This window comes from Denticeps clupeoides, chromosome 16, assembly GCF_900700375.1.
Source record: "Denticeps clupeoides chromosome 16, fDenClu1.1, whole genome shotgun sequence".
Lineage (NCBI taxonomy): Eukaryota > Metazoa > Chordata > Actinopteri > Clupeiformes > Denticipitidae > Denticeps > Denticeps clupeoides.
The window spans coordinates 2,815,552-2,841,006 of record NC_041722.1 but is presented as its reverse complement, the minus strand read 5'-3'; the positions used below and the strand labels follow the sequence as shown (position 1 = coordinate 2,841,006).

Sequence of the window (25,455 nt, the reverse complement as noted above, 5' to 3'; positions counted from 1 at the left end):
GAGACAGTTATGGACACTGTGCCACTGGTATTTAACTGGTAGAGATTGTAGGGTGGACAATAGTTATCTCTCTCACTCACACACACTCCAAGCAAGGAGGAGGGGCTTAAAACACTAACCTAAAATAAATGATATTGTGAGCATTGAGAGTGAATAAGTCGGGTCCCTTTCTCTTTAAAAGCCCGTGGCCCCTCCCTCCCAGCGAACAGGCAAGGCGAGCTGGCAGCAGCCTGAGCCCCGCGATAAACTCCAGCATCATCCTCCCTCCATCCGGCAGTCAGAGAGGACGCATCAGGGCGCGCGGCACAGAGGAGGGGACTGAGCGGACCAGCGAGAAGAGAGAGGGGGAGAGAGAGGGAGAGAGAGAGAGAGAGAGGGAGAGAGAGAGCAGCAACGCACACAGACATGCACACCAGCTGAAGCAACAGCAGCAGCAGAAGTGGCATTGGCTGATCACAGCGAGAGGTGTTTCAGTCTGGGAAGAGCAGACCGAGGGAAAGGAAGGGAAGGGAAGGGGAGGGGGAAGAGCAAGAAGAGAGGAGAGGCGGCAGCAACCTCCGCAGCAGCAGGACTCACCCTCCGCTATTCACCCCAGACTCCAGGGCCCGCCCGCCTCCTCCACATCTCCATCTCTGGGATACGCCAGCGAATGAACGCAGCCTGTGACTGAAGCCGCTTTGTCTGGGAACAGACAGCAAGTGAGACGGAGACAAGGCGGGGGGCGTGCAGAGGGGTTGTGTGCCAGCGGGAGTTTGTGTGTGTGTGTGTGTGTGTGTGGATGTGCCTTGGAGTGTCAGCGCGTGTGTTGCGATGGAGCGCTTGAGGCTGCAACACAGCTAGCAGAATGTGAACCCGAGCGCCGCCGCCGCCGCCACCGACTACCACGAGAAAGGAGGTGAGTGAACTCTGTTTTTCTTCTGTGATAAATTGCATCGTTGCCCCTCCCCTTCTTTTCTGTAGGTCCTGCTTGTACTGTGCTGCTCCGAAAATATGGAATAAAACCTCTCTCCTCCGTCCGTCTCCTCAGGTGCCATGCGAGATTCGCCAGCTTGCCCTCCGGCAGCACCAGGCTGGCTGCGTCTCCGGTGACCCAGCTTCCCGCCCCCACAAGGGGCCGCACATGGAATTTACCCCTCCTGGCAGCGCAGCAGAGGCTTTTTTTTTTTGCTTTATGAGAGACGCTGAACTGTCAGAAAAAGAAACGCAGGAAAGCGACCTCCGCACTGGACGTGGAGAAGCACCAGCACAGACCAGCAGCATGAGGAGGCGCGGCGTGGCCCGCTCACTGCCAAGGACCACCACGCGGCCCTGATGCCTTCCCCGAGGGTCCCACGCACATCCACGCGCCTCAACATGAGTCAGTCCTCAACCCGCCCCACGCCGCCAGCTCCGGGGAGCACGTCCTCCTGAGGAGACGTTCAAGACACAACACAACACAACGCGCGCCCACGAATTCGCACAAACTTCTCCCCCCACCAAGAGCCATCAGGCGCGTTTACCGTCCTCCGCTGAGGCGAGAGAGCGCCAGAAAGATGGGCGCTTGTAACTTCACGTCTTTTCTTCTGCTCTGAACTGGCACACATTTGGAGTATTGAGTTTTTTCCCTCTTGTCCTCTCAGTATATTTAGAAGGAGAAGATTGTCCATTCTAATAAAGGTAACAATGTAGAACAAGAGCTTCCTCGAAGCGGAGGTGGCATTTCGAGAATCCTTCAGGGTCAGCGGGATGCGGCGCGCTTCAGGCCAGGTCAGAGAGGTCCAGGTCGACAATCATCCGCTCTCCTGACGTTCCCCAGGTCAGTTCATGGGAGAAGGAAAAGATAAGACACCAGCGGGATTTATCTGTAGGCATCTGAAGGTGTGCTTAGAGCACACCAACGACAGGTGATCGTAACCACACACTCCCTCTCGTACAGACACGTCACACAAGGCTTTCTTCCACAGAGGTTCTCGCTACTAAGACCCTGGATCTACCCTTCTTGGTCTTGCCCTGATTTCTCCTCCTCTTCTCTCGTTTTTTTTTTTTCCATTTTTCAATGTCCTCTTCTCTTCCTTCTTCACGGCTGCCACTTGGGGGCTGTGGATGTCCAGCAGTAAACTGGAGGCACGCTCACAGGCCGCAGAGGGTCTTCAGGGCGCCCAGGTGCTTTTAAGATGTTGAGGTCTCCCTGCGTGGCCGGGGCGCCCGTTCGGATAAGCAGCACTGCGGCTCCTCGCGGCCAGAAACATGGACCCCGAATCGGCTCGCCCCCATCCACCGCCCGACGCCCCCTGGCCCTACCGCGCCCTGTGAATGATGTCCCTCAGCAGAGTCCCGTCCCACGACGCCTCTGAGAGCCCCAGCCAGAGAGAACTCATCCGCACCCACATGAAGATGGTGATCGCGCAGCTGGAAGGTATTCTCACAGAGCTCAAGGACGTGGCCAAGGAACTGCGTGAGGTAAGAAGAGACCCCGGCTTCTTTCTTTTTCTTTTTTTTAAGGGTTACTGCAAACTCATCTCCCTGCGCCAACGTTCCTGAGCGTTGTCCGTGAAAGCCCTTTTTCTCCTAGATTCAGGGTTTTCTGCATCAGATGCCACTTGATTGCTGGTTGGAGGTTTGCCGGCGTCCCCTAACCCTGAATTTAGTGCCTTTTGCAGAACTATGTGCCGGCGGTGGTGAATGAGTTCCAGGTGAAAGAGTGAGATGAGCTCAGGCAGGCGTCGGGTGCTTGGCACTGCAACAGTTACGTAACTGCACTGTTACCAACCGGACTACTGTATTCTCACAACTGCCATGGTAACAAGATGAAAAGATTTCGACTTTTGTGCCTGTGTGTATTTCATAGACACGCAGTAAAAGAAGCATTTAAATGTGTGTACTCAGGCCTACAGTGTGTGTGTGTGTGTGTGTGTGTGTGTGAAATGAGGAATGAGTAGGAGTGTGCAACTGTGAAAATAAAGCAGCCCTGACCATCAGTGTCACAGTTGGACCGTCCCCTCCCTGCAGAGACATGTCTGTCTCAGAGTACTAGTAAAGCTTAATAAAATATAATAATAATAATACATGAAACAAATAAAAGAGTGTGAGAGAGAGACAACGATGGAAGGATTAGTGGGTAAAGAAAAAGGCCGTCTCTGTGTCCCCTGAGACATTTCCACTGTCCATCTTTCACCTAGCATCTCATCAGGAGGCTGCAGGCGGTTCCAGTCCCCCCAGGGAGGTGCACCCGAATGTGGGATGAAGGCTATAACTCACCCAGCCCCCCGCCCCTCGCCGCCACCTTCTCCAGACATTGACCTCTTCCCTGCTTCATGCTGTGACATGAGCAGAGGCGTGGAAGCGGTGGCCTCACACAGCCCGTGTTTACGCCTGAGCCCCTCTCCATAAACCTGCCGTCGGCACGGGTGATTGATAATTATGGGATGCCGGAGACTAGAATAATGCTGGCTTGAGCTATTTATAAAAATAAATAATAATAATAAAAAAATAAAAAACTCGGCGCGGACTACAACACCCACACAGCATATGAACAGCTTTAAAAATAATACTGCAATGGGCTTTACTAATATTAACATTGACGGTAGCAGCACCAGCGGAAAGGATAACATCATTCCAATGCTGCCGGAACCACAAGCAAAAGCACAAAGGTGCCAGCTGTGCCAGCTTAGTTTATTAACACCCATGGCTCTGAGGGTACATTGACTTTGAGTTTTTTTTGTTCCGTGTAACACAAAAAAAAAAACAGGGAAAGTCGAGCACCACCAGATGCATGGGCGCCTAATGTTCCATAAAATCTCTAATTCCTTGCCTTATTAAATGAAATAATAAACAGTGATGAATGGCGCACATAATAATAAATACAGGATCTGCACCAGGGTTGCTAGGTTTGCTGAATGCCGAAAACTCTTTTCAATACGCACACACGCACACACAGTCTATCCGATACCCTTATGATGTGGTACAACATCAATTATGCCACTGTTTTTCCAGCATCAACAGCAACACATGCATATGCAATGCCAGCGCTAAATAGCTGAGCAGCATCGGGGCTGAATTAATGAACAAATAAATAAATGTAAACTCTGCCCGCTGGCTTTTTTACAGTAGGGCACCTAGAGGTTCTCACACTCTTCCTCAGGAAAATCTCCAGCATTTCAGCCGTTCTCCTGCCACCCTGTGTGGGGAGGACAGGGGAACATTTCTCTAATCTTGGTCCTATTCGATTTTGAAGGGCGAGCGTGGCAGCGAGCCATTATGCAACTCTGTTGGTGACTTACATAAAAGAAGGCAAACGGTGATGAATAAGGCGTCACAACCGTCAGTCTCTCTGGCAGCCCCATCAGAGATCTGCCACCGACATTTTTACCAGCCCGGCGAGGAATACGCAGTTAAATTTATCATCTGCGCCTCACAAAACAAGACGTTTCCAACGAGCACTCAGCCACGGGATGGGTGTCATCAACTGGAATGTGATTCTGATGGGTGCTGATGTATTTATTTTTTCTTCTCCCGTCTCCTTTTTTTGAAGTTACGTTATTATTCCAAATATTGCAATTAACTGTGCTGCGGCTATACTGTGCCATCCTGAAACGGCAGCGTCAGGATTTTATCCGCCCGTCACCAGAGCTCCTTATGAGGCAGCCGCACTTCAGAGCAGAGGAAGTAAAAAAATGAAAGGATAAAAAATGCAGCTCGGTGAATGTAGTCGTGCAGATTGTTAAAGGTCCAAGCAAATAAAATCCTTAAATGAGACAATCATGACGGACAAAGCAGGAATTTGGTGCCGAATGACATGTCTCCTGACAGACCCGAAAAGAAATTGGGGGCTGGAGGAAGTCATTAAAAGGCAGAGGGACATGCGGCAGTTCTGCACGCTGTCAGGGTAAATGAGGGAGAGATGTCCATCCGTAGAGAATGAGGGAGAAAGTGAGGAAGAGTACGAATTACGCGATCTAATGAGGGGACGGGGGATGGATTTAAGGACCTCCATAATGACAGGCACATGACAGGACACTGGGCACCGGGTCGGCATCGTCACCGGACATAATGAAAGAACGCAGACGGGACAGATCGCGTCAGCGCCGGCCCCCTCCATCACCGGAGGTCTGTCTATTTCAATGACAACTTCCCCACTTGGTATTCGATATGCCCGTCAGCGCACAGCCAGGCGAGGAGCTCGGTGTCCATCCACGTCCGTACGCTCCGCTGGCATGAGAGGCCTGCACGGGTCACTGAAGCACAAATTGCCAAGCAGCTCTCAGTCTCCATTACAGCGGGGATGAGTCACCCGAACCTCGCTTTTTAGACTGACACATCCTGCTCAGAATTCACCAATAGTCATCAATAAAAACGATGACGTGATGTTATTTAGGGCGTGGCCCATCCTTAATCCAGGTCTAATTGTGGTGGAAAATTAGGTGGTGTCTTTATGTCAGTACATTTAGTTTAAATGTCACTTGTAGTGGGGCAGTGGTGGCCAAGCGGTTAAGGAAGCGGCCCCGTAATCCGAAGGTCGAATCCCGATCCGCCAAGATGCTACTGAGGTGCCACTGAGCAAAGCACCGTCCCCACACACTGCTCCCCGGGCGCCTGTCATGGCTGCCCACTGTTCACTCAGGGTGATGGGTTAAATGCAGAGGGCAAACTTCACTGTGTATCCGCTGTGTATCACCAGTGACAATCACTTCACTTTATTGTAGCACCTGGTTCCAGCTGTGGCACCTGGTAGCACCTGTTTCATTGTACATTGTACTATGTACTGTCTAACACACATGTAGCTGAAATGACAACAAAGCTCACTTGAACTTGAACCCAATGGTACAGTAAAGTGTTGGAAGACAACATGCGTGTGTGTCCATGCACTGATCTGGAGTGTGTGTGTTTAGTGCAGTAGCATTCCTTCTCGGTCCCCATGTCAGAGCTCAGAGGAGGCAAATCTGCTCCTGACACAGAGCGAGCTGCAGGGAGCCCTAAACCCCAAATCAAAGGCTGCCGCTCCAGCGGGAGGCTGTTTATTTCCCCTCCCCCATCTCCGTCCCTCGCTCCCCCATCGCACTTTCTCTCCAGGCCAGACCCCCTGGCTGCTTCTGCTGCTGCACTGAGGCCAGCCACCAGTAGGGGCGCTCACGACGCGCTGACATCTGCTTATCAGGAATCCACACAAGTGACTGCCTGGGTGACTCCAGCCTCTAAATACAGCCAGTTGAGCTTAGACACTAAGATGGCTGCCTGGCTGCAGGAGGCCATGGTCTCGGGCGCTTGACTGGGTTGCGTGGACGGAGAGGTTTTGAGACCAAAAGGCGATCAAAAAGAAAAAAAAAAACACACGTGTGTGCATTTTTATACCGTAGGTGAATGCACGACAGACAAAAACATTTAGAAATTCCCCTCAAAAGCTCATGAAGACTGTTTCTGTGCCATTGCATTTGCTGTTAATTGTGAGTATTCTCTGTAGCCTTGAAAGCTTACAGGCAGAAAAACTGTCGCTTATGCCGAGGTTGAGCGGCAGAGCTGAACCGATGAAGGTGCCAGCTCTCTCGCTCTCAGTTTCTCCACTCTGGCAGAGCCCAGGGCAGGCGCCTCTCACCGGCCCCCGCCAACCGTCTCCAGGCTGGGTCTCTCAGTACACTGGTGGAGCTTCAATTTGCCAGAGATTAAGGCGGAGGATTTGAACAGAGCCGCGAGTGCACCCAGGCCTGCCAGCCAGCCTCGGCATCAGAGAGATCAGAAGGCAGAGAAGGGGGGCAGGACTCAGGAGAGAAGGTGAGGAGGGAGGACTAGGTGGTGAACTGGCAGAGAGGGAAAATTGTGACCTTTTGCGGCCAACATTTGAAACACATGGAAGCTACAGTACCCCGAACCTTACGGTACAAAATGGAGAGATATCATCCGCATCCAAACAAATAAATTAAACTTGATAGCAAGCTTGAGTGTGAGACTGGAAAAAAAAATATTGAAAAGATCATTTAAACCTACCACACCCATTTTAATAGCACATTTAACCAACCTGCTGGATGCATCATGGATGAAATTGCAATTATTTTGTCTTTCTCCTGACCTCATTTATATGACCAAATTAAATTCCTCAATGAATCTTGGCGACACGTCCAGAGACACCTCGAGTTCATCGTTAAAAGAAAGAAAAAAAAAAACAAGCTATGGGGAAACGGCTACTGCTGCAGCCGCTGCATTTTGCATGAGCCGAAATAATGAGACCCTTAAATGAAACCTTTCTGTTTGACATGCCGCTCCCCAGTAAGTCACCCAACTAACCTTTTCTCAAGCAATCACAACAACCTAAAGGTTGTGTGACCTAAACCTTTGTTTGTGTGTGTGGTCTTCTTGTGTCAAAGGACAAGTGTGCATGTACAACTTCATTGTGTCTATCCAATTTAGGGAGCTGATTGGTTTCACATAAAATACATTTAAATACATGCATTATTAACCAGTCAACATAATCAAAAATGCACCTTTTGAGAATAATTTTAGCTGAAATAGCTGCAGTCTCCATAAAGTTCTCTGATAGTCCTGTATGCTTCCATTACTACCAGTCTACAGATTCATTGAGCCACTTTGCTCAGCTAAATAGTTAAGGTTGTCTTGTGTTTGCATTCATTCATCAAATATTAGTGAAAAGTTGTTGACCACTCAGGACAGCACTTTATGCTAAGGTGAAATCCAACTCACCTCGACTCGTAATGAAACTTTTGAATTATCAGGTAACCATTTGGATTATCAGTGCTGTTAATCAATATGTGGTATTTTGCACATACAAACACCACTTGCAACAACTCCTCAGTTGATTTAATTTTCAGAGGTGAAAGTGCAAATGGAATGTGGTATTGCTTAATATATTGAATATATTAAATGTCCTTAATTCCATTATTTCCTTATCCTCAGATGAGATATATTCCTTATAGGTAGTGACTCTGACCACCCACTCAAATCTACAGCTTGTTCCATGGCCCCTAGAGAGGCTAATCATGGACTCTCATTTGACGGCCAAAACTGAATTTCAAGTTTAATTCATTTCTTGATGCAGCTTCTGCCAACCCCAGTCAGCATACTTGGAGGATGCATAACGAGAGTAAACAGATAAACAACTCAGAAAGGCCAAAATGATATTTTACGCCAAATTTATGTGGCTCAGGCGTTTCTGAATGGAACATAATGAGGCAGGCATGAGAGAGATTTGGGAGAAGAGGACTCTACATAATATAAAAATCTGCAACACCATCTCTTCCTCTGGGGCAGGATAAAAGCACAAAATGTAAAGTGTACAAGATCAGAGGGAAGAAGATCAGGATCAGATAGTGTCTTCTCCTCAGATCCCAAATCCCTTCTCTTCTTATGGCCCAGAAAGAGTCTGTTTTGGTGAGCGGGTGACAGAATGCCTGGAACCACTTAAATCAATTGTTGGTCGTGTTTGAGATTGTTTTGGCCAGTCTTTGTAAATTTAATAAATCCAGTTGGCTGTACTTAATGGTGTGAAAAATGGCTTCCTTTGCTGGGTTTAACATAGATGACCGCAGCGGTCATCTGTTCCATGCACTTTTCTTCGGGAGAGGGTGCATGTTGCTAATCAGCCCTGACCGTGATTTACAGGTCTGATTGAGATGAGGGATGCTCAAGAAAGCATGCATGTACACATAATGCTGTCTAGTAAGAGCAGCGATGCGCCTGCATTTGCACACATTTGTCCGGAGAGTGACCTTATTCTCAAGATGAAGGTCATTTTGTAGGAGCCGCTACAGAAGGGGAGGGATCATGGGCTCATTCTAGTGAGTCAGAGTGTGGTGCTGATCCTCGGCTCATCGCTTGGGATCATCTGCACAAAAATTACCCCGCTGCAAATGGCGGCCTGCTTCAACACGAGCCGACCCAGTTTAGAGTGATGCTTTCCAGAAACGAGCAGATGAGAGGAGCCCCAGCTGTCTTATCTGCAGCTTAAACACCAAGTGTTCGGCAATCTGCAGTGTGGCCTCTGACCTTTCAATTGCTCAACTGTCCCTTCAGCTGTCCTTGAAACATCTCTTATTCCCGTTGGTCAGAGGAGACGCATTTCCAGATTTTCCTCAATTGTCCATCTCACAGTGAAGCGTATAACAAAATATTCAGAAGCCAAAAACTTCCTCTATGACAGGAAGCAGCTGGATTATGGGTATTCTTTTCTAATCCATCTAATTAACAACAACAACAAGTCCCCACTTCAGTCTGCCTCTAAATGTCATCAATTACTACTTTTTGGAGGATTCGTTGGCATATTAAAAACTGGTTTCAACCTAATCGCTGCTAATGACAGCTGAAGCGAGGGGTGGGGAGGGGGAGGCTGGCTTTCACTGAAGCCCAGAGTGCATTGCAGCAGCCGTGCGCTACTGAGAGCCACCACTCTGATAGCGGCCTCATGCATTTATCCGGCCATAACCTTGTGCTAACAGTCACTGCCGGCCACCTGGCCACGCATGGATGCCTGCCACCACTGTCATTGTCAGCAGCGCTGTTGCACAGGTGTCATCTGCTGACGACAGAGATGAAAGGCTCGCAGACAAAAAGACAGATTAATAACGCAGGGATGCTGATCACCCGAACTAACTGGAAAGAGAGAAAAGTGGGGAAAGTACGTGTCAACATTCTCCATTTTGGGGGATATTTTTGCCTGGAACCTTGGGGAATGCTCCGGGGCTGGTAAAATGACAGCTAAGGGTAGATAAAAGGGGTCACCTTGTTTCATCACCATGGTACTCCACTACTTACACACACAGACACACACACATACACAAAACTCCAATCCCAGTTCTCTCCCACTTAGCTTCCATTTTGGGCATTCCCACAAATGGTAGGGCGCCTTGTTTCCCTTGTAGATGGAGAGGTAGTGGGATACGTGTGAATTGCCACCACTGTATTTAGTTAAGTGCCATGGCACATTTCAGCAGCCCCCAGAATTGAGAACCAGCTCTCCATGTTGCACTTTGCCAGTGAAGTCTTGACTGACACCTCTTCTGAGAGCATTGAAGCAGTCAGTCAGGCAGCACTTTCCATGTGAATATTTTTAGCTTTCCTTGCATCTGCCACATTGTGGTCACAGCAGTCACTGTAGGTGATTTCATCCACAATGAATTACATTTGCTCTGTTACATTTACCTGATGAGCTTTTTGAAGAAAAAAGTAAGTCAATCAGACGAAATATCTTCTAAGAGTAGATTTAAATGCAATACTTTTTACTTTTACTTGAGTACCTTTGCAAACTGTACTCTTACATCACTACATTGGGCAACAGTTGACTCGTTTAAACACGTTTCACCATTCAGACGTAGCTGAAAAAAAATAATATGAAACAGTTTCACCAGTCACATGACCACACACAAACAAATTGTATTTTTACCATAATTTTTCCCTCTGTACAATGTTCAATCAATAATTCCAAAAAACCCATAATATACGATCCCATTTTACCCATTCAAGTTATTTCATTAGCATGACCAAGTGCAGATCTCTGGTTCTCTGTCATCTGGCGGCGCAGACTTACTTCACTTGTTTAATGCTCAGTCATCTCAGGGACCTTTACGGTCAATCACTGCACGGAACACGCAAAGAGTAACATCGGCATCAGAATTACAAGACCCCAGTTTTACTGAATTGATAAAGCCTGTAGCTAGCACTAACATTTGATGTTTGAAAATTTTTGAGCAATGTCAGAATGGAAATTGCATGTGAACCATATTTTTTCTCAAAATCCTATCATTTTAAGCTACCGGTACAATACCCTTTTAGTTTGTTAATATTTTGTTAAGTGGTGCCAATGAGCTAAGTAGATAGCTATAGATTTTCTGTAGAGGAGGGAATTAGCGTTATCATTAAGCTGTTTTATTTAATATATCAATGCTAACACATATAATTAGAATATGTCTGTCTACTAATTACTACAAATCATATGTTAGTATTATTATTATTATTATATTAAATATCAGAATTAGCACATAAAGCACTTTTCTCGCTTGAGAAAAGGTTAGTTGGGTGACTTTGTACTGGGGAGCGGCATGTCAAACAGAAAGGTTTCATAATTAGCACATTAAATTTTTATGTTTGAATACATAGTTTCGAAAAAATAAATGAGATATTAAAATCAAAGAGTTAAACTGTACTTCAGTAGTTTAATGACTAAATAATTTTGTATTCTTACTTCAGACATTTTTTGGATAACTTATTTTAAGTGAAGTCTGTTATATGCAATGTTGTGACATTCCTAGAGATGCAATTCTGGGAATGTACAGAAGGGAATGTTAGACCCTCACTCTGGGTGTGTTACATAGTGCCAAATTCAAAGAGTTTGTAAAGAGTTTGTGCAAAAAATTTGGGAGGGTTTGAGTCCAGAGTGATTGAAAGTGGAAGTGGAAGTGAAAGTGCTGGAGTGCATTGGAGTTCTATGAAGTGTTGTTATTGTTGATATGTTTGAGAGCTCGTATAGCCTGCGGGAGGAAGCTCCTCCTCATTCTCTCTGTGTTGGACTTCAGGGAGCGGAAGTGCTTCCCTGATTGCAGCCGAGAGAGAACAGTCCATTGTTGGGGTGGCTGAGTGTCCTTCACTATCTTCCTGGCCCTGGTCCAGCACCGCTTGCTGTAGGTTGATTGAAGGTCAGGGAGCTTAATACAGATGATGTGTTCAGCTGATCGAACCACCCTCTGTAGGGCTCGCCTGTCCTGCATGGTGCTGTTCCCGAACCAGGTTGAGATGTTTCCCGTCAGGATGCTCTCTATTGTGCAGGAAACAGAAACAAACTAAACAGGGTCGGAGCAGTCGCGACAGCAGCCGACCTCACTAGCGCCATCTTGTGAACCAGTATTAGCTTCTGTTGCTGTAATGAGTGGTGACCTATTTTTTAGGTAAAGAGTTCAACCCCATGCGGCATTCTTTAGGACCACAGCCTTATAGAGGGCCCAACAAATGTAAATGGGAGGGGAACTTGGCCTTCAACTATCCTATACTCTTATGTATACTCTTCTTGGAGACTAGGGGGTGGAATGAACTTCCACTAGATGTCTGAATAGCTGAGCTTGGGTTTTAAGTTGTTAAGCGAGTGGTATCTACAGATCGGAACCTAGTGAACCAAACAAGGTCTTTCACTGATGGATATTTAAAGCACTTATGTAAGCCAAATGCTCTAATTGTAAATGTATGGCTCACTTCTCCAGTAACCACAGTAACAGACCAATTTGTTCAATGTTCTGTAGAATTACAGAACTGGGAAAATTTTATATATATGTACAATCTGAACAAAATTTGTATTGGGTCATATTTTGTAGTTTTAGCTTGTGTCTGGGTGTGTATGCAATACTACAGCACTAAGCACTTCATTATGTGCATAGTATGTCATAGTATTTAGCACATTTACCTCACACATATATTAAAAAATAAAGTTAATCTTGTTTTACAATATTTTTATCATTGTATTTTTTATTTTAACAGGATACATTCACTGCATATTGTACTTGTATAACTGTCTATGTGAGAAAGAATCTTGAATATAGTTTGTGTAAGTGTGTGTAAGTGCACATCTGCATTTTACTGCCAAGCAGTGAGCATCAGCTTCCAGGTGACATGGCAGAACACAAGAAGTCTCTGGAGAACTCACAGCCCCTCGCTCTGCTCGGTACCCATGGCTCCTCTGATTATTTACTCTGCTCTGGGGTTGTAAAGTCACCTGGGAAGATGAAAGATGAGGTGGATAGGGGAAAAAAAAGATATATATGTATATTTGTCCTTATCTGACTCCTTATCTGACTCAGCGTATCAAAGCAGTGATAATGCTTGTTGTCAAGTACACATACAGATTTATGCACCCAAAGGGTGAACATTCTGGAACAATTCCTTGAACAATGCTCACATTTAGTCAGATGAGGGGAACATAAACCCAGAAACAAAATAGAATGGATACTGGCCTTGTGCATGTACAAGCCAACCATGGATGATGCATTACAGAATGCACTAAAACAGAGACCAAATAAAACATGAAGAAAGAAAGCACAAAAACATATTTGAGTCATTTGTACATTGAATGCAGCAGCAGATTTTGTGATTTATAGTTTTAAATGATAGACATAAACATTTTACAGTAACAATTACCAGTTACATAGTCGTTTAGCAGTTTGCTTCCATGCTCAGAGTAAAAATTGAACTGAGCCAGACCTGTCCTAGTTACAAAGCTACAGGTGCAGCCTCAGTTCAATTTTTACCTAAGGTGGGCGAGGAGGCTGCGAGGGAATGCACACATCAACACACCCAAGGACAATGGACTTTAAGGTGGAGTCTTGCTGCTCACACACATACATGCATGCATAAATACATACACACACATGCACACACACTGAAATTAATCAGACAGCCCTGGCCCGCCGCTTCACCGCGCTTTATTAATACTGCATGCTCGTCACCATGCCAAAAGGCAAACAACATGACTAACTGCAGTGTTTAAGGTCTGTCCTCCTTTGGCAACGTGCTGAGACCAGACTGAGGCAGTAGGAGAGGGGACTGGGAGATGATGTTTGCAATGGACTGATGTTGGGACAGAAACTGAGGTCACAGGGTTGAGTCTCGTCCTGGAAACGGGATGATGGGCAAGAGCGCAAGAGTGACTGAGAGTTCTGTCCATACACAGGGCTTTCAGAGAGGAGAGGGCCAGGAAAAGAGACAAACAGGTCATCACTTCTGCTGCTCGGGAGGCTTTTTTTGGAATCTGGACAATAAATAAAAGCAGCACAAGGAGACTGGGGACAATGTGTTGCTATGTTACCAGACTACTGGGTGTGACTTCTGTGTCACACCAAGAACATTTTCTGGTGATTAATACAAGTGAACAAGAAATGGTTGCCTGATCACTGGCATATATATATTCTATATTCTTGATTCATATTCATTCATTCTCAGAGCCCGTCAGCCCACATCCATCTTCAAGAATCAGAACAGAAGAAATACATCAAATTCCACTGTAAAAACATTGAATGTAAAATATACAGTACTTTAAGTGCAAAATAGTTGTCAAAGTATTGTACATTTACGATAAGAACCCGGGAAAATATTTGCAGAATGCAGTACTTCTGTGCTATAAAACTGGCAATGTGCTGTGAAGTACCTGTAAAAGAACACAAGTTTACAGCCAGTGGTGGAACTGTGTTTAAGAAAAGAGTTCAAGTTTAAATAAACAGGAAGCTTTCTGTTGTAGTCAGTATGTTGTCTTCATGAAGCATGAAGCAGGGTTCGGCAACATTCATATAATAAAATCTGAGTCAATGAGAACAGGGAAGGATTGAAAAGGAAAGAGTCAAAAATGTAGTCAAAAACGTAAGCGCATGTCAATGAAGAAAAAACGACAAAGAGTAGGTGATGCCAGTCGGCTTACATGTCTCCTGTTCGTCCCATCGCTTTCTGCTTCCGGGTGGTCTTCCTGTCTGACGGCCGTGACAGTTTTTATTGTTGAGTTGGATCCAAAGTGACACTTTAACCTTGTTGTTATAATCATTGCAGTGAAATTCATTTCTATTTTCCATCTGAATCAGTGGAGGAATTATGCTGCCAGCATTCAGGTATGGTTGTGTTCTGTTAGTGTTGCACATGGGTTTCTGAGCACACACTTTACCATTTGAAAGCAAGCACACTTACTTTAATGTCCACAAGCGTATGAGAGGCCCAAACTTCATAATGAGCTCTGGGTAATAACATAGATAGTAGTGCTTTGGCTTGAGAGGATTTTCTGGAAATGTTTCAACTCTGAAATATAGATATTCATCAATGAGAATGTTTAAATATGCTACTTGATCAGGGGTAATGGGGGGGTGCACATATGTAATTAACAACTTGTTGAAGTAGCAAAACCAACTGCAATGCTAGACTCTCTGCTGGATTGTCTGCCCTGTTTCCAACTAATATAGGTAGCACTTTCAAGAGAAAACAGTTTTGTGCAGCATGTCCAGATAACCTCTCAGAACATGGGTTGATTTCGGGAGACTTGCCACTTGCATCAGATCTAAGATATTAGAACTGAGTAATGCATCTATTTATTTCTACATGTGCAAAATGCTTTAGCTCAATTATCAAATGATTAATCAACATTGCTAAGCCAAACGATACTGCTCCTTCAAATAGATTATGACCTAGACAGGCTGAATCAAATCTGATGCCCCTTCATTGCCGGTAATTTCTCTGTCCTGTATGTTCTGCTCATAGGACTGTGGAGTTCTTGTTGTAGCAGTTACTAGTGGATCAGATCTAAACATTTCTTGGTAAAGAAATATGCAGTACGACATACTGAGAGTCTAGATTATCCACTACAATAGTGCACAGTCCATCTTTTAAAACGTGCCCATTCATCAAACAAATACCAGTGTCTTCCAGCTCCTTCAGATCCCATATCAAACACTTTTTGTCCGAAATGTTTATAATCCGTCCCCCTATAAGCTGCAAATGGTCAATATTTGATCTGAGATATGGTGGAAGGTTGATATAGAGCAATAACATTTTGCTTTCTTTTCCCTGGATTTGCCACCTCCAGTGAGTCTTGGTAAATTATCAAGACAAAAGATGATACTTCAATTTCAAACAATTTGTTTTGTGAAATTACTTCTCTATTCCAAATGTTCCAAAAGATCTCCTAAATGATTTGACTTAAATAGAGCAACAAGTATTTCTTTTATGGCAATATATTGGGCAAAGCATTCTTCGCCAGAATAATCTGAAGTATACAGGCAGGCATTCAACAAGCTGATCATTTTTAAAATTGAATTTCATCAATTACATTATTTATAGTAGAATCAGGAATGTTGTGAAATCTTAATTTCTATTTCAGTTTTGAGAATATATGAGACGGTTCAAGGCCATAAATGTCAAACTGAGGCCAAAATCATTTAGCGTGAAGCTTTAAATAAAGTTATATCAAATTGTTGAAAAAAAAAATGTTTCCAAACATGTGGTACATATTCTGAGTGGACCTAACAGTTTCACAATGGTTAACCAGTACTGAATCAAGCAGGTCTTCAAATTTGTGTTTATTGTAAGTTCTACTCAAAAGAGATGAAAATGTGCTTTTTTTTGTTACATCCCTTGAAATGACAACGAATTCTTCTGCCCTTTTCTAAATGAGAAATGAATTCTTTCAAATGATCAAACTGACAACCTTTGAGGAGGCAAATTAATACATAGCTGTTTGATTCATCCCTTCTTCTAGATGGCTGATATTTCCTGTGTTTTCTGTACATATGGGACTTAAATGTAGAAAACTTTCTACATGTATGTGAACATTCTGGAACACCACAAATGAACGATTGATTTGTTGCATTTTTATGTAGTTTTGTATGCTGAGTAAAGCTCGGTGAATAGGAAATATGTTATTTCAAAAATTGGGGTGTCTGCAGGAACAAGCGTTCAGTGCTTAACTGTGTAATTTTGGTGTAGAAATGAAAGCAACATTTTTTACAGTGCATGGTTTGATATTGCACATGATTGCATTGCTTCAGTTTAAAAGGCATGTGTGGGTTCTCCAAGTTACGATGATAATTTCTGTAATACATTGTGTTTGCACGTGTTCCAATGTTGTTCTAATGTTGCCTATTCGACTGGTTTATTTCAAAATGCTTGTAACAGGCTTAGTACAAGTGTTTGTAACAGGTTAAACTTGGCTCATTAGGGTCACTTCACTTTCACGTTCACAAATGGAAAAAATTACATTTCGGAGCGCAATGAAACAGAATTCACTGTCAGTGTAATTTAATGTATGTGAAGGTTTATGAATGGGTGTCTTTATCAGAGCTACATCCTTCCCAGCAATTTTAGGAAGCAACTTGTTCAAACCCTCCCCGCACATTTGCAAGCATGCAGAGTAAATGTCAAGGGACTGAACGCAGAAATGATGTGTCTCGTTCAACATGTAATAGTAGTAAAAGAAGCACATTACTGCATTTTTTTGTAAGAAAACAGATGGTGGGCTCAATCTTCTGGCCTTTGGAACAGATTTATATATATTATATATATTCCCTGGACATTCCCTGTGTTTTAGGGAAAGTGGTGATGCAATGTATGATACAGAGGTTGGGCGAGGTGAAAATATAGGTGGTGTTGGAGACACGACAGGGGGAGATGGAGACAGAGGCGGGGACGAGGGGAGGGGTGGTGAGAAGGGAGACAGGGTCCATATCTCCAGGCTTACAGGCAGTTCTTCCTGGCGAGTCCCGGGCAAGGTGAGGTAAGGTGAGGTGAGGTGTGGGGGGAAGAGAAGGGGAGGGTGGTGGTGATGAGAAACCCTCCCTCTGGCTGATGGAGTCAAAAAGGTTACCAGTTCAGCCAACATTTTCTATAGCGATGACTCACAGACATAACTATCACTATAGAGACCAGCCAGGGCTATTAACCACCTGTCGTTCCCACTGTCTGACAGCACACTTCAATTCGCCAGACACACACACACACACACCTCAAATCTCCCACTGAAAGAGGCTTTCTGCACGAGGACACAATTATGCTTTGTGAAAAGAAAAAAGAAATGGCATTAGTATTTAACCTGTTACGTCTTTACCTACTAAACTAAACAGAACACATTTACAGTCTCTCCATAGTCATTTATCACACAATGTGTTCATTTGAAACATCATCACAGGAAATGCTGAACACTCACCATTGTGTGTGGGGTCGGGTGACAAGCCATTTGTTAATTTCTGTTGCTTTATAGTCTGTACATTACATGCGGTAGACTTGTTTTTGGTGCCTTTTGATGCTAAAAATAACATACATCTATGTGTTACAGAGTGCTTCGTCAAAAATTGAGGGCAAAACCAACATATTAATTGAGAAACAGGGGAATGTGGGTCAGCGAATCCGGTGCTGGGTGTAATGCAGCAAAAAGTAACCTAATTACTTTTCCCCATAACGAAGCGGTGCAACACACCACTGATTCTGGTTACTGCATTACACGTAATGGGTACTGAGAGTCATTACTTTTAAGTGGAATAAGTCATGCTTTGGTGACTGAATAGTTCAGTCGTCAATGCATGATCAATATAACAATAACTGTGCTGCAGCCTGTACCTGTGTCCCTGTGTGTGTGTGTGTGTGTGTGTGTGTGTTGACCTGTTGACACATGTTACTGCAGCACAGTGCATTTACTTTAGCATTAGTTATTGAATTGGCAAACAACTTAGCAAATCTTATCATGTTTTATCAAAGCAAATCATCTGAAATGTCCAGATAATATGATTTTTAGTGGAACTTGTTATGATTTTGGTTGCTATGATGAATGCACACCTTCAAATAATCCTGCAATGGATTTAAAAGCTGTTTATTAGGCCTATGATTACTGTTAAGGTTTAGGTTATAACATAAATAAGATACATTTTTTTATGCAGTCAAAACCCATTGGAGTGTAGCAATTCATGCATGATTGGAAGGGTCAAACTTATTAAATCATTCAGGACAAATATGGCAACAAGGTCCCAGAAATCAATGGTTATGTCTGTTATTATCTCAAAAGTGCAATTCATTTAATTTTAACTTCGAGAGGAATGGCTCTATAATACACATAATTGAACAACTTTTTAAAGAATTTCTAATTAGTAGATTTAAATAGCTCAGCCCAAATTTGTGAAATTCCCCATGCAATGTACTTTCAAAGTATAGGCAGAAAAGGTTTTAAATGGTGCCTACTGACTTCTTATCAGTTCCGTACCCAAGTTTTACCAGGACTGCAGGGTGTTCTTTTTCCTTTGGCACAGGTTGGCAAGTGAGGTGTGAGTTTCAGCAGTTTCACTCGGCAGCGTGAGCATTCCAGGGAGCAGTAATGAGGTAATCTCATTACAGTTTGGGGGAATAATTAGTCATTTGTAATGGATTACTCTCTTTGAGCAATCTCCACCCCCAAAGCTGATCGAATCACAACAGAAGCCATGGACCAGAGTACGTTCCTGTCGGCTCCACTGGACCAGCTACAAAAAAGCCCACCGTGCTTTGAGCTTCAAATGCCCATAGCTGCAGCCTTTTTTGCATGTAGGAGTTATGCGGCGGCTGATACGCGGCACCCTCCCCATTTTAATTAAAGCGCTCCTTAACAAGCCTCGGTGCGAGCTGCAACATTATCTCTCCCCCAGCTGCTATGTAAATGACAGCCCCATCTAACCCCCTTCTCGTGATCAGTGGGATTTCTGCATGCGCTGCTCCAGATAAACAGGGGTGCAGGCCATGTGCCGCATTTTATTACATGCCGTCGGGGCGCAGAGAGTTTTACTGCCGCCTAGCCCAGCAGAAATAAACATTCACCGAGTTACAGCATTTATCCGACGCCCTTATCCAGAGCGACATACAATCAGTAGTTACAGGGACACTCAGGGTTAAGTGTCTTGCTCAGGGACACAATGGTAGTAAGTGAGGTTTGAACCTGGGTCTTCTGGTTCATAGGCAACTAGGCTACTGAATCAAGCAGGTCATCAAACTAGGCTACTCTCTGGCCTATACTCACCGACCAGCCACGATCAAGCCCCTCACAATTTTCCAAAGCAGCGTTAATTGAGGCCCGAGGCAAGAGGGGCATCGACAACAGGCATGGAGGGACTGAAGGGAAGCCAAGGAAAGAAATACAGTTGTCTGACTCCTTGGCGTGCATTTTTCAGGCAAGCACAGGCTCCTGCGGGGAACCGCAGACTGTCAAACATTCTCCTTGGCTGGAGCACTCGCCGGACGCGCTGACACCTGCAGGAGGGTGCTGTTATTGTGCACACCGTTTGCTAATTGCATTGGCACCGCTCTGCTTACTGAAGAAGTGATGCGGAGCAGGGAAAGAATTAGTATAAAAAAAAAGCTACAAGGAGAAAAGGAGGGGGGGGGGGGGGGGAGACACTGGACGAAGCCTGTGGCAATGTCCATAAGGACGGCTATGGACAGCTCCTCTGCCACCAGCTATGTCTCCCTGGTTCCAGCAATGACTTGATGAAGGAGCTGGAGCCAGGAGTCCATGCTGCCGATGGCAGCTTCTCTTCCTGAGTTCCTTGAACTCTGGGATGCAGAAAAGCAGAGCGAAGTGGCCCTCTGGGGACCGAGGACCCAGGTTGGAAAGGCCATAGCTGGTGGTGGTCAGGTAATTAGGCAGCAAGTGCCACACAGTGGGCCAGGAGCCTCAATGCCATAAATATGCATGACTTTTTCCACTTAGAGGGACGAGAGACCAGGGGCACGAGGCACTTAATTCTCTATCTAAAAGTGAAAATACAACGTTGAAACAATATTCTGGCAGTGAGATTTAAGACTAAATTGGCTTAATAGGTCAAAGTGACTCTGGCAATCTGCAACCCCTAAAATATCTACATCAAAAAAACCCTGACGCACTACCCTCATAATTGCGGTGAGCCCATGTTCGCGAAAAAGCAGATAAATAGCTGCAACACTGAGAGGGCCGTGTCTAATTCCACCAGTGGTCTCATAATGGCCACGCGAGCAGAGCGGGACCCATTGCTTTTAACATGGAAAACAAGGCAACCAAAATCAATACGTCTTGCTTTTCAATTCAAAAAGATGGGGCTTCTTATTTCTTCCATCTGTGAGTTCAGCGCGGCCAGAAGATATGTTATTGATCTTTGACTCCATGACAGTGGAGAATATCCTTTAGGAATAACAAACTTTGTTAAGAAGCTGAAAATGACATTTGTGTCTTTTTTCTTGGAGTTGTAGATAAGGAATTATAAGCAGTGAATCTTATGAAATTAACAAAAATTAAAAAATACTTTAGCAGGAGAGGACCCTAGAAGTGACCATTCTGCGATTTTCCATTTAAATGCACAGATTTATAGGCCCAAACTGCAACTAAAGGTAAAATAATGTTAAGTAATTGCTAGCTAACAGACTGAAGGGGATTTAGATACCTAACTGTGGATTTAACAATATAGATACTGCTAACTAATTTTAAATGTCATAGATAATTTATAAAATGATTGCCTAATAGCATCTTATGGGATTGGTTGTTTCAAACTGTTCATTCCAGTGATTATATTGGACCTGCAGCTGGAAAGTTTTCCTAAGAAATTTATCCATTCATCACTGTTTCCTCACTTTAAATGTCTAAGATATGTTTTAAAAAATTAAGAATACATCAGTGTTGCAGTAATAGGGCACACAAACAGGCTGTTCCCGGCAACTGGATTTGTTTTGCACATCACACTGCAGCCAACTGTAAAACGGTCAGCGCCAGCTCAGCCGATATGTTAGACGCTGTGCTGTGTTATTTACCATCTTGTTGAGTCCGGGTGTAGGTTCATGCTGAAGCTGTTTCCTTGCCTTAATTCTAGAGGGTGAACCAAATAGCCTCACATGCATGCAATAAATGTGGCTATTTATTTGTGTTCTGACTGCTCGACGGGGAGAAAATTAGAAATCGCTTTCCTGCTCCTGGCGATATTCTGTAAGACTCATTAATACATTAGTGTGTGTGTGTGTGTGTGTGTGTGAGCGATGCTGTCAGCAGGGGTCAAAACATCAGTCAAAAGGCATCCTGCTTGTCTTAACACTGCTTCTATGTTTTGCTAAGCAAGAACATGAAAAACACTGTCGGGTCTCAGCCCTGGACTAATACTGGTTTGTACTCTGGCTGCAGTGGCCTCTGCTCTGGTGTATGGATTGATTTTTTTGACGCTGCCCTAAACTGGTCATCCCACTGACGTCTGCACTGGTCTCTTTACCAATATGTGCTGAAAACCCAAAGCGTAATATCAATATTTAGTTTTGAGTTCTATGCAGAGCAGTAACTCAGCGTATATTTAACTGATCGATGGCTTTGAGCAGTGAACTGTAATGTGAATTAAAATGTGTTGTTGAACTCTTGCTTGGCTTTTTGCAGAAACTACAGGATGCCGTTTAATCCACTTCTATCACCGAGCCGAGTCTCTGCTTGGGGGTTCATTGGCTCAGTATTTTCTCACTCAGGGGTAACGGAAACTTAAAAGGGTCTCAAATTAATGGAGGAATTATGTCAACAATTAGAAACAACATGCAACTTGCCACTGTGTAATGATTATGGAAAAATGGAGTAGAGATTTTATTCCCCAAAACAAGTCAATAAAAACCCGGTTTACACGAACCAGCTGTTTTTTAAAAATGAGACTATAGAACTCCACTAACAACAAAGTTCTGATAGGAACAACTACATAAGTCTGGATATGAGCTTCACATCAGCTGCTTTCTGTATGAAGTCTTGCCTACCGCATATATGCATCCCAGAAACCTTCTACCAACAAATACAGATGATAATGAGTCATTATCTTTCTAATATTGCCCACACTGTTCTGCCCCGCTCCCCCGCCCACCTCCAAAAATAAATTTAATAAATAAGCAAACAAATAAATAAATACGCTAGACACTTGGTTGTTTAAATACTGTAGTGACTGCATTTGTTTCAGATGGTACCATGCCCGTCGGATATTTCTGTCTTTTTAAACAACCATGTCATAGTATACATCCCATGGACATGAAAAAGATTTTTCTGTGTTTCATATGAGTCAACTTATTAACCTGCATTAAGCGAATAAATCTAAGTATAAATTGATGTGACCATAAATGAACAAACAGAATGGGTGTGACCATAAGAAGGCCAGTTCTTACTGAGGATAATTGTGGTGAAAATTGTGGCTTCAGTTTGCTAGGAAGTATAATGATTGAACTTTGTATTACTTGGAAAAAGTGGTCTGATTAGTCCTGATTTACTCTATTTCAGAATTATGGGTGGGATCAGTGTAAGAAAGGAAGAAACATGACGTGATGCACCCATCTTGCATAATCCCTACTGTTCAAGACTGTAGAGGGAGTATTATAATCTAGAATTTCTAGGTTATTGCTACAGTTGGTCATATCTGGGTTCAGCAACAAGAAAATGAAGTCAGCAGATTACCTGATTCTGCTGAATGTTCAGGTTTCCATTTTTATTTTTCTTTCCTGATGGCACAGACATGTTTCAATATGACAAGGTCAGGATTCGATGAGCTCTAATTGTGAAAGAATGGTTCAGTGAGCATCAGACATCCTCTTCACACATAGTCCTGACCTTGACCCCACTGAGAGTCTTTAGAATGTGCTGGAAAACACTCTGCAACTCAAAGCATAAAGGTGGTTCAACATTCTAACATTACAACAATTAAAATAGAACTATTTTTGGCAAGGCAGAATATGCTTGATAACTTTTTTGCAATCTATACGAGTAAAAGGTCGAGTTTGCTGATACACAGCATTTCACTTCAGCCAAAGTGAAGCCGCATGGATCCTGGATCCATTACATGGCCCATGATGCATCTGAAAACTAATGAAGGCTAAGATTTGCGATGTGAAATCACATCACTGTCTATCCCACAATCCCCCTCACATGCTATAGAGCTCCACTGAAATAAGCATGATTTTCTGCTTGCCCTGCTTTGCTCCTGTGAAAATTTACAGTCACACAAACACACATGCTTAACAGATTGCACAATATGGTTTGAAGATCCCATCTGGCTTGGCCAGCACTGTTGGGTATGGAAACATCATACCATTATTAGCCTTTACTCCCAAGATGTAGGCAATCAAGGACCAACTCCTGTTTAAATAACGCGTCTGGGAAATACTTGAGGGCATCAACACACACAGGATAGGAGAGGTGGCAACAAAAATTCATAACAATTAAGGTGGCAACTGTACAGGCACCTTTCCATTCAAACAAAAAATTTAGTTTTTTTATTATTATCATTAAATTATTGCAGTGGAATGTTCACATTATCTGATTGCTTATGCTTCTTTAAATTAGCTTAAAATGAATGCTTATGTAAAAAACTTTAGTTATTCATTACTTTATATGTAGATTTTCAACTAGAGCACTGGATTATATAGCATTCAGTTCAAAAACCGTATTTACTTCTGCGACGAGTGAGTGAGTTCAGTGGCAGTTCACTTTTAAAAAGAACCAGTTAACAGATCAGCTCATTCACGTTCATGCTTTATAAAGCATCCATGTTAATTTGCTACCTTGTTCATTTGGTCCTGGATTGTTTTGCTGCCATGTTAGGTATTGGTGCCTTATCTGTATCAACTGACCGATTTATTGTACTTGTGCTTCATTCTCTAGTAAGCTTATAGAGTTTAGGGAACACATGTCAACACTGGGTACTGCCCCCGTGACCAATCCATTGAGGCATAATGTTGTCTGCCATAAAACTCATGAAACTTCTGCAGATGTCCTTATTTACAGGTGTTTAGAGGGCATGGTAGCATGCAGGGGTGCATCAGAGCTGTCCTGGGGAGGGCGGTGTAAGTGGATGGGCCGTATCATTAGTGCACCATCATCAAGGCCAGGCACCGCAGCAAGGCCAAGGGGCCAAGATCGCCGACAGTGGCAAAAACAGAAACACGCTCGCCCAGCAGGTAGGCCCTCTTCAGGGTCAGGCCGGGCCATCCTCCACCTCTACTGCTGCTGTGACGACGAGCTTGGTCCTGGTGCTCTCTCTCGCTCTCTCTTTTTAAAATACCAGCTATTTTTAGAGTAGTCTGCTCTTCAACAGATAGGATGCTAATGAGGCCACAGTTACAGATGAGAGGAGGGGTTTTGCTCGGGAGCTGCTATGCTTCTGTTTACAGTAATCTGAGAAACCATCTCATAACTCAGTGCTCCTCACACTCCCCATTGATGCAAACAAACGTGCAATATTAATACAGAAATATTAAACTCTGTGAGCGTGAAGTTCAGCACTGATGCATGATGAGATGTGTAATGAGTAATATGCGTCAGGCCTGAAAGTGATGTGCATAGCTCTGCCCAGCTCAGTCATCATCATTTCTCCATTTAATGTCTTACCAGCTTGCAAATGCTCTCACACGATGTCATACAGCATCTCCGACAGACCCGCAAACAGGAGGGGAGTCGAAACTGGCCGGGTATCGGGGCGCACGCTTCTGTGCCAGGATCTCACATTCTTCTGAAGAAACTCCGCACATGATGCCAAGAAAGAGCATCAGGCGGAGCTGCGGCGAGATACCAGCAAATCTGCATCACAGATATCCAACACAATCCAGGAAGTGAGGAGTCTCTATAAGTGCCTTATGAGTCTTAAGGGATGTAAGCAATATTTTTTTTTTTAGTCCTTGGATATCGGCGCTGCATTGTAGACGTAGGGTGTGAAAAGGGAATACGGATTTTTCCAGGATCCTATATCACAGCTGGTCCTCAAGAGGGGAGGTGGGAGGGAGAAACTCAGGAAAGCAGCACTTCCTTCTGGAGTGATCGATGATGTGCAGTTTGATTCACTACAGTAAACATTCTCCCTCTGCTGGGCCAAAAAGAAGCGAGAGATGAACGAAAGAAGGTGAAAGGTTAAAACAGGGATAATCCACGGTGTGGTATGCATCAAAACACAGAGGCACAGAGCTGCCAGACACATTCCGCTTCCCAACATCAATTATTGCCCATCGAGCATAGTATTTAGTGTAGGGAAAATT

The 25,455-nt window shown here is 44.0% G+C and overlaps 1 protein-coding gene across 1 annotated transcript in view; it reads left to right on the top strand.

The window, feature by feature from the left end:
• The first annotated feature begins 229 nt into the window (after positions 1–229).
• The window catches only part of insyn1 (inhibitory synaptic factor 1), a 52,988-nt gene continuing 27,762 nt past the window's right edge, over positions 230–25,455 (top strand). Inside the window, exons 1-2 of the mRNA XM_028957011.1 lie at positions 230–895; positions 1,028–2,439. Of these exons, the coding sequence (XP_028812844.1) occupies positions 2,293–2,439 (147 nt within the window). The 5' untranslated portion in view covers positions 230–895; positions 1,028–2,292. The remainder of the gene's footprint in view (positions 896–1,027; positions 2,440–25,455) is intronic.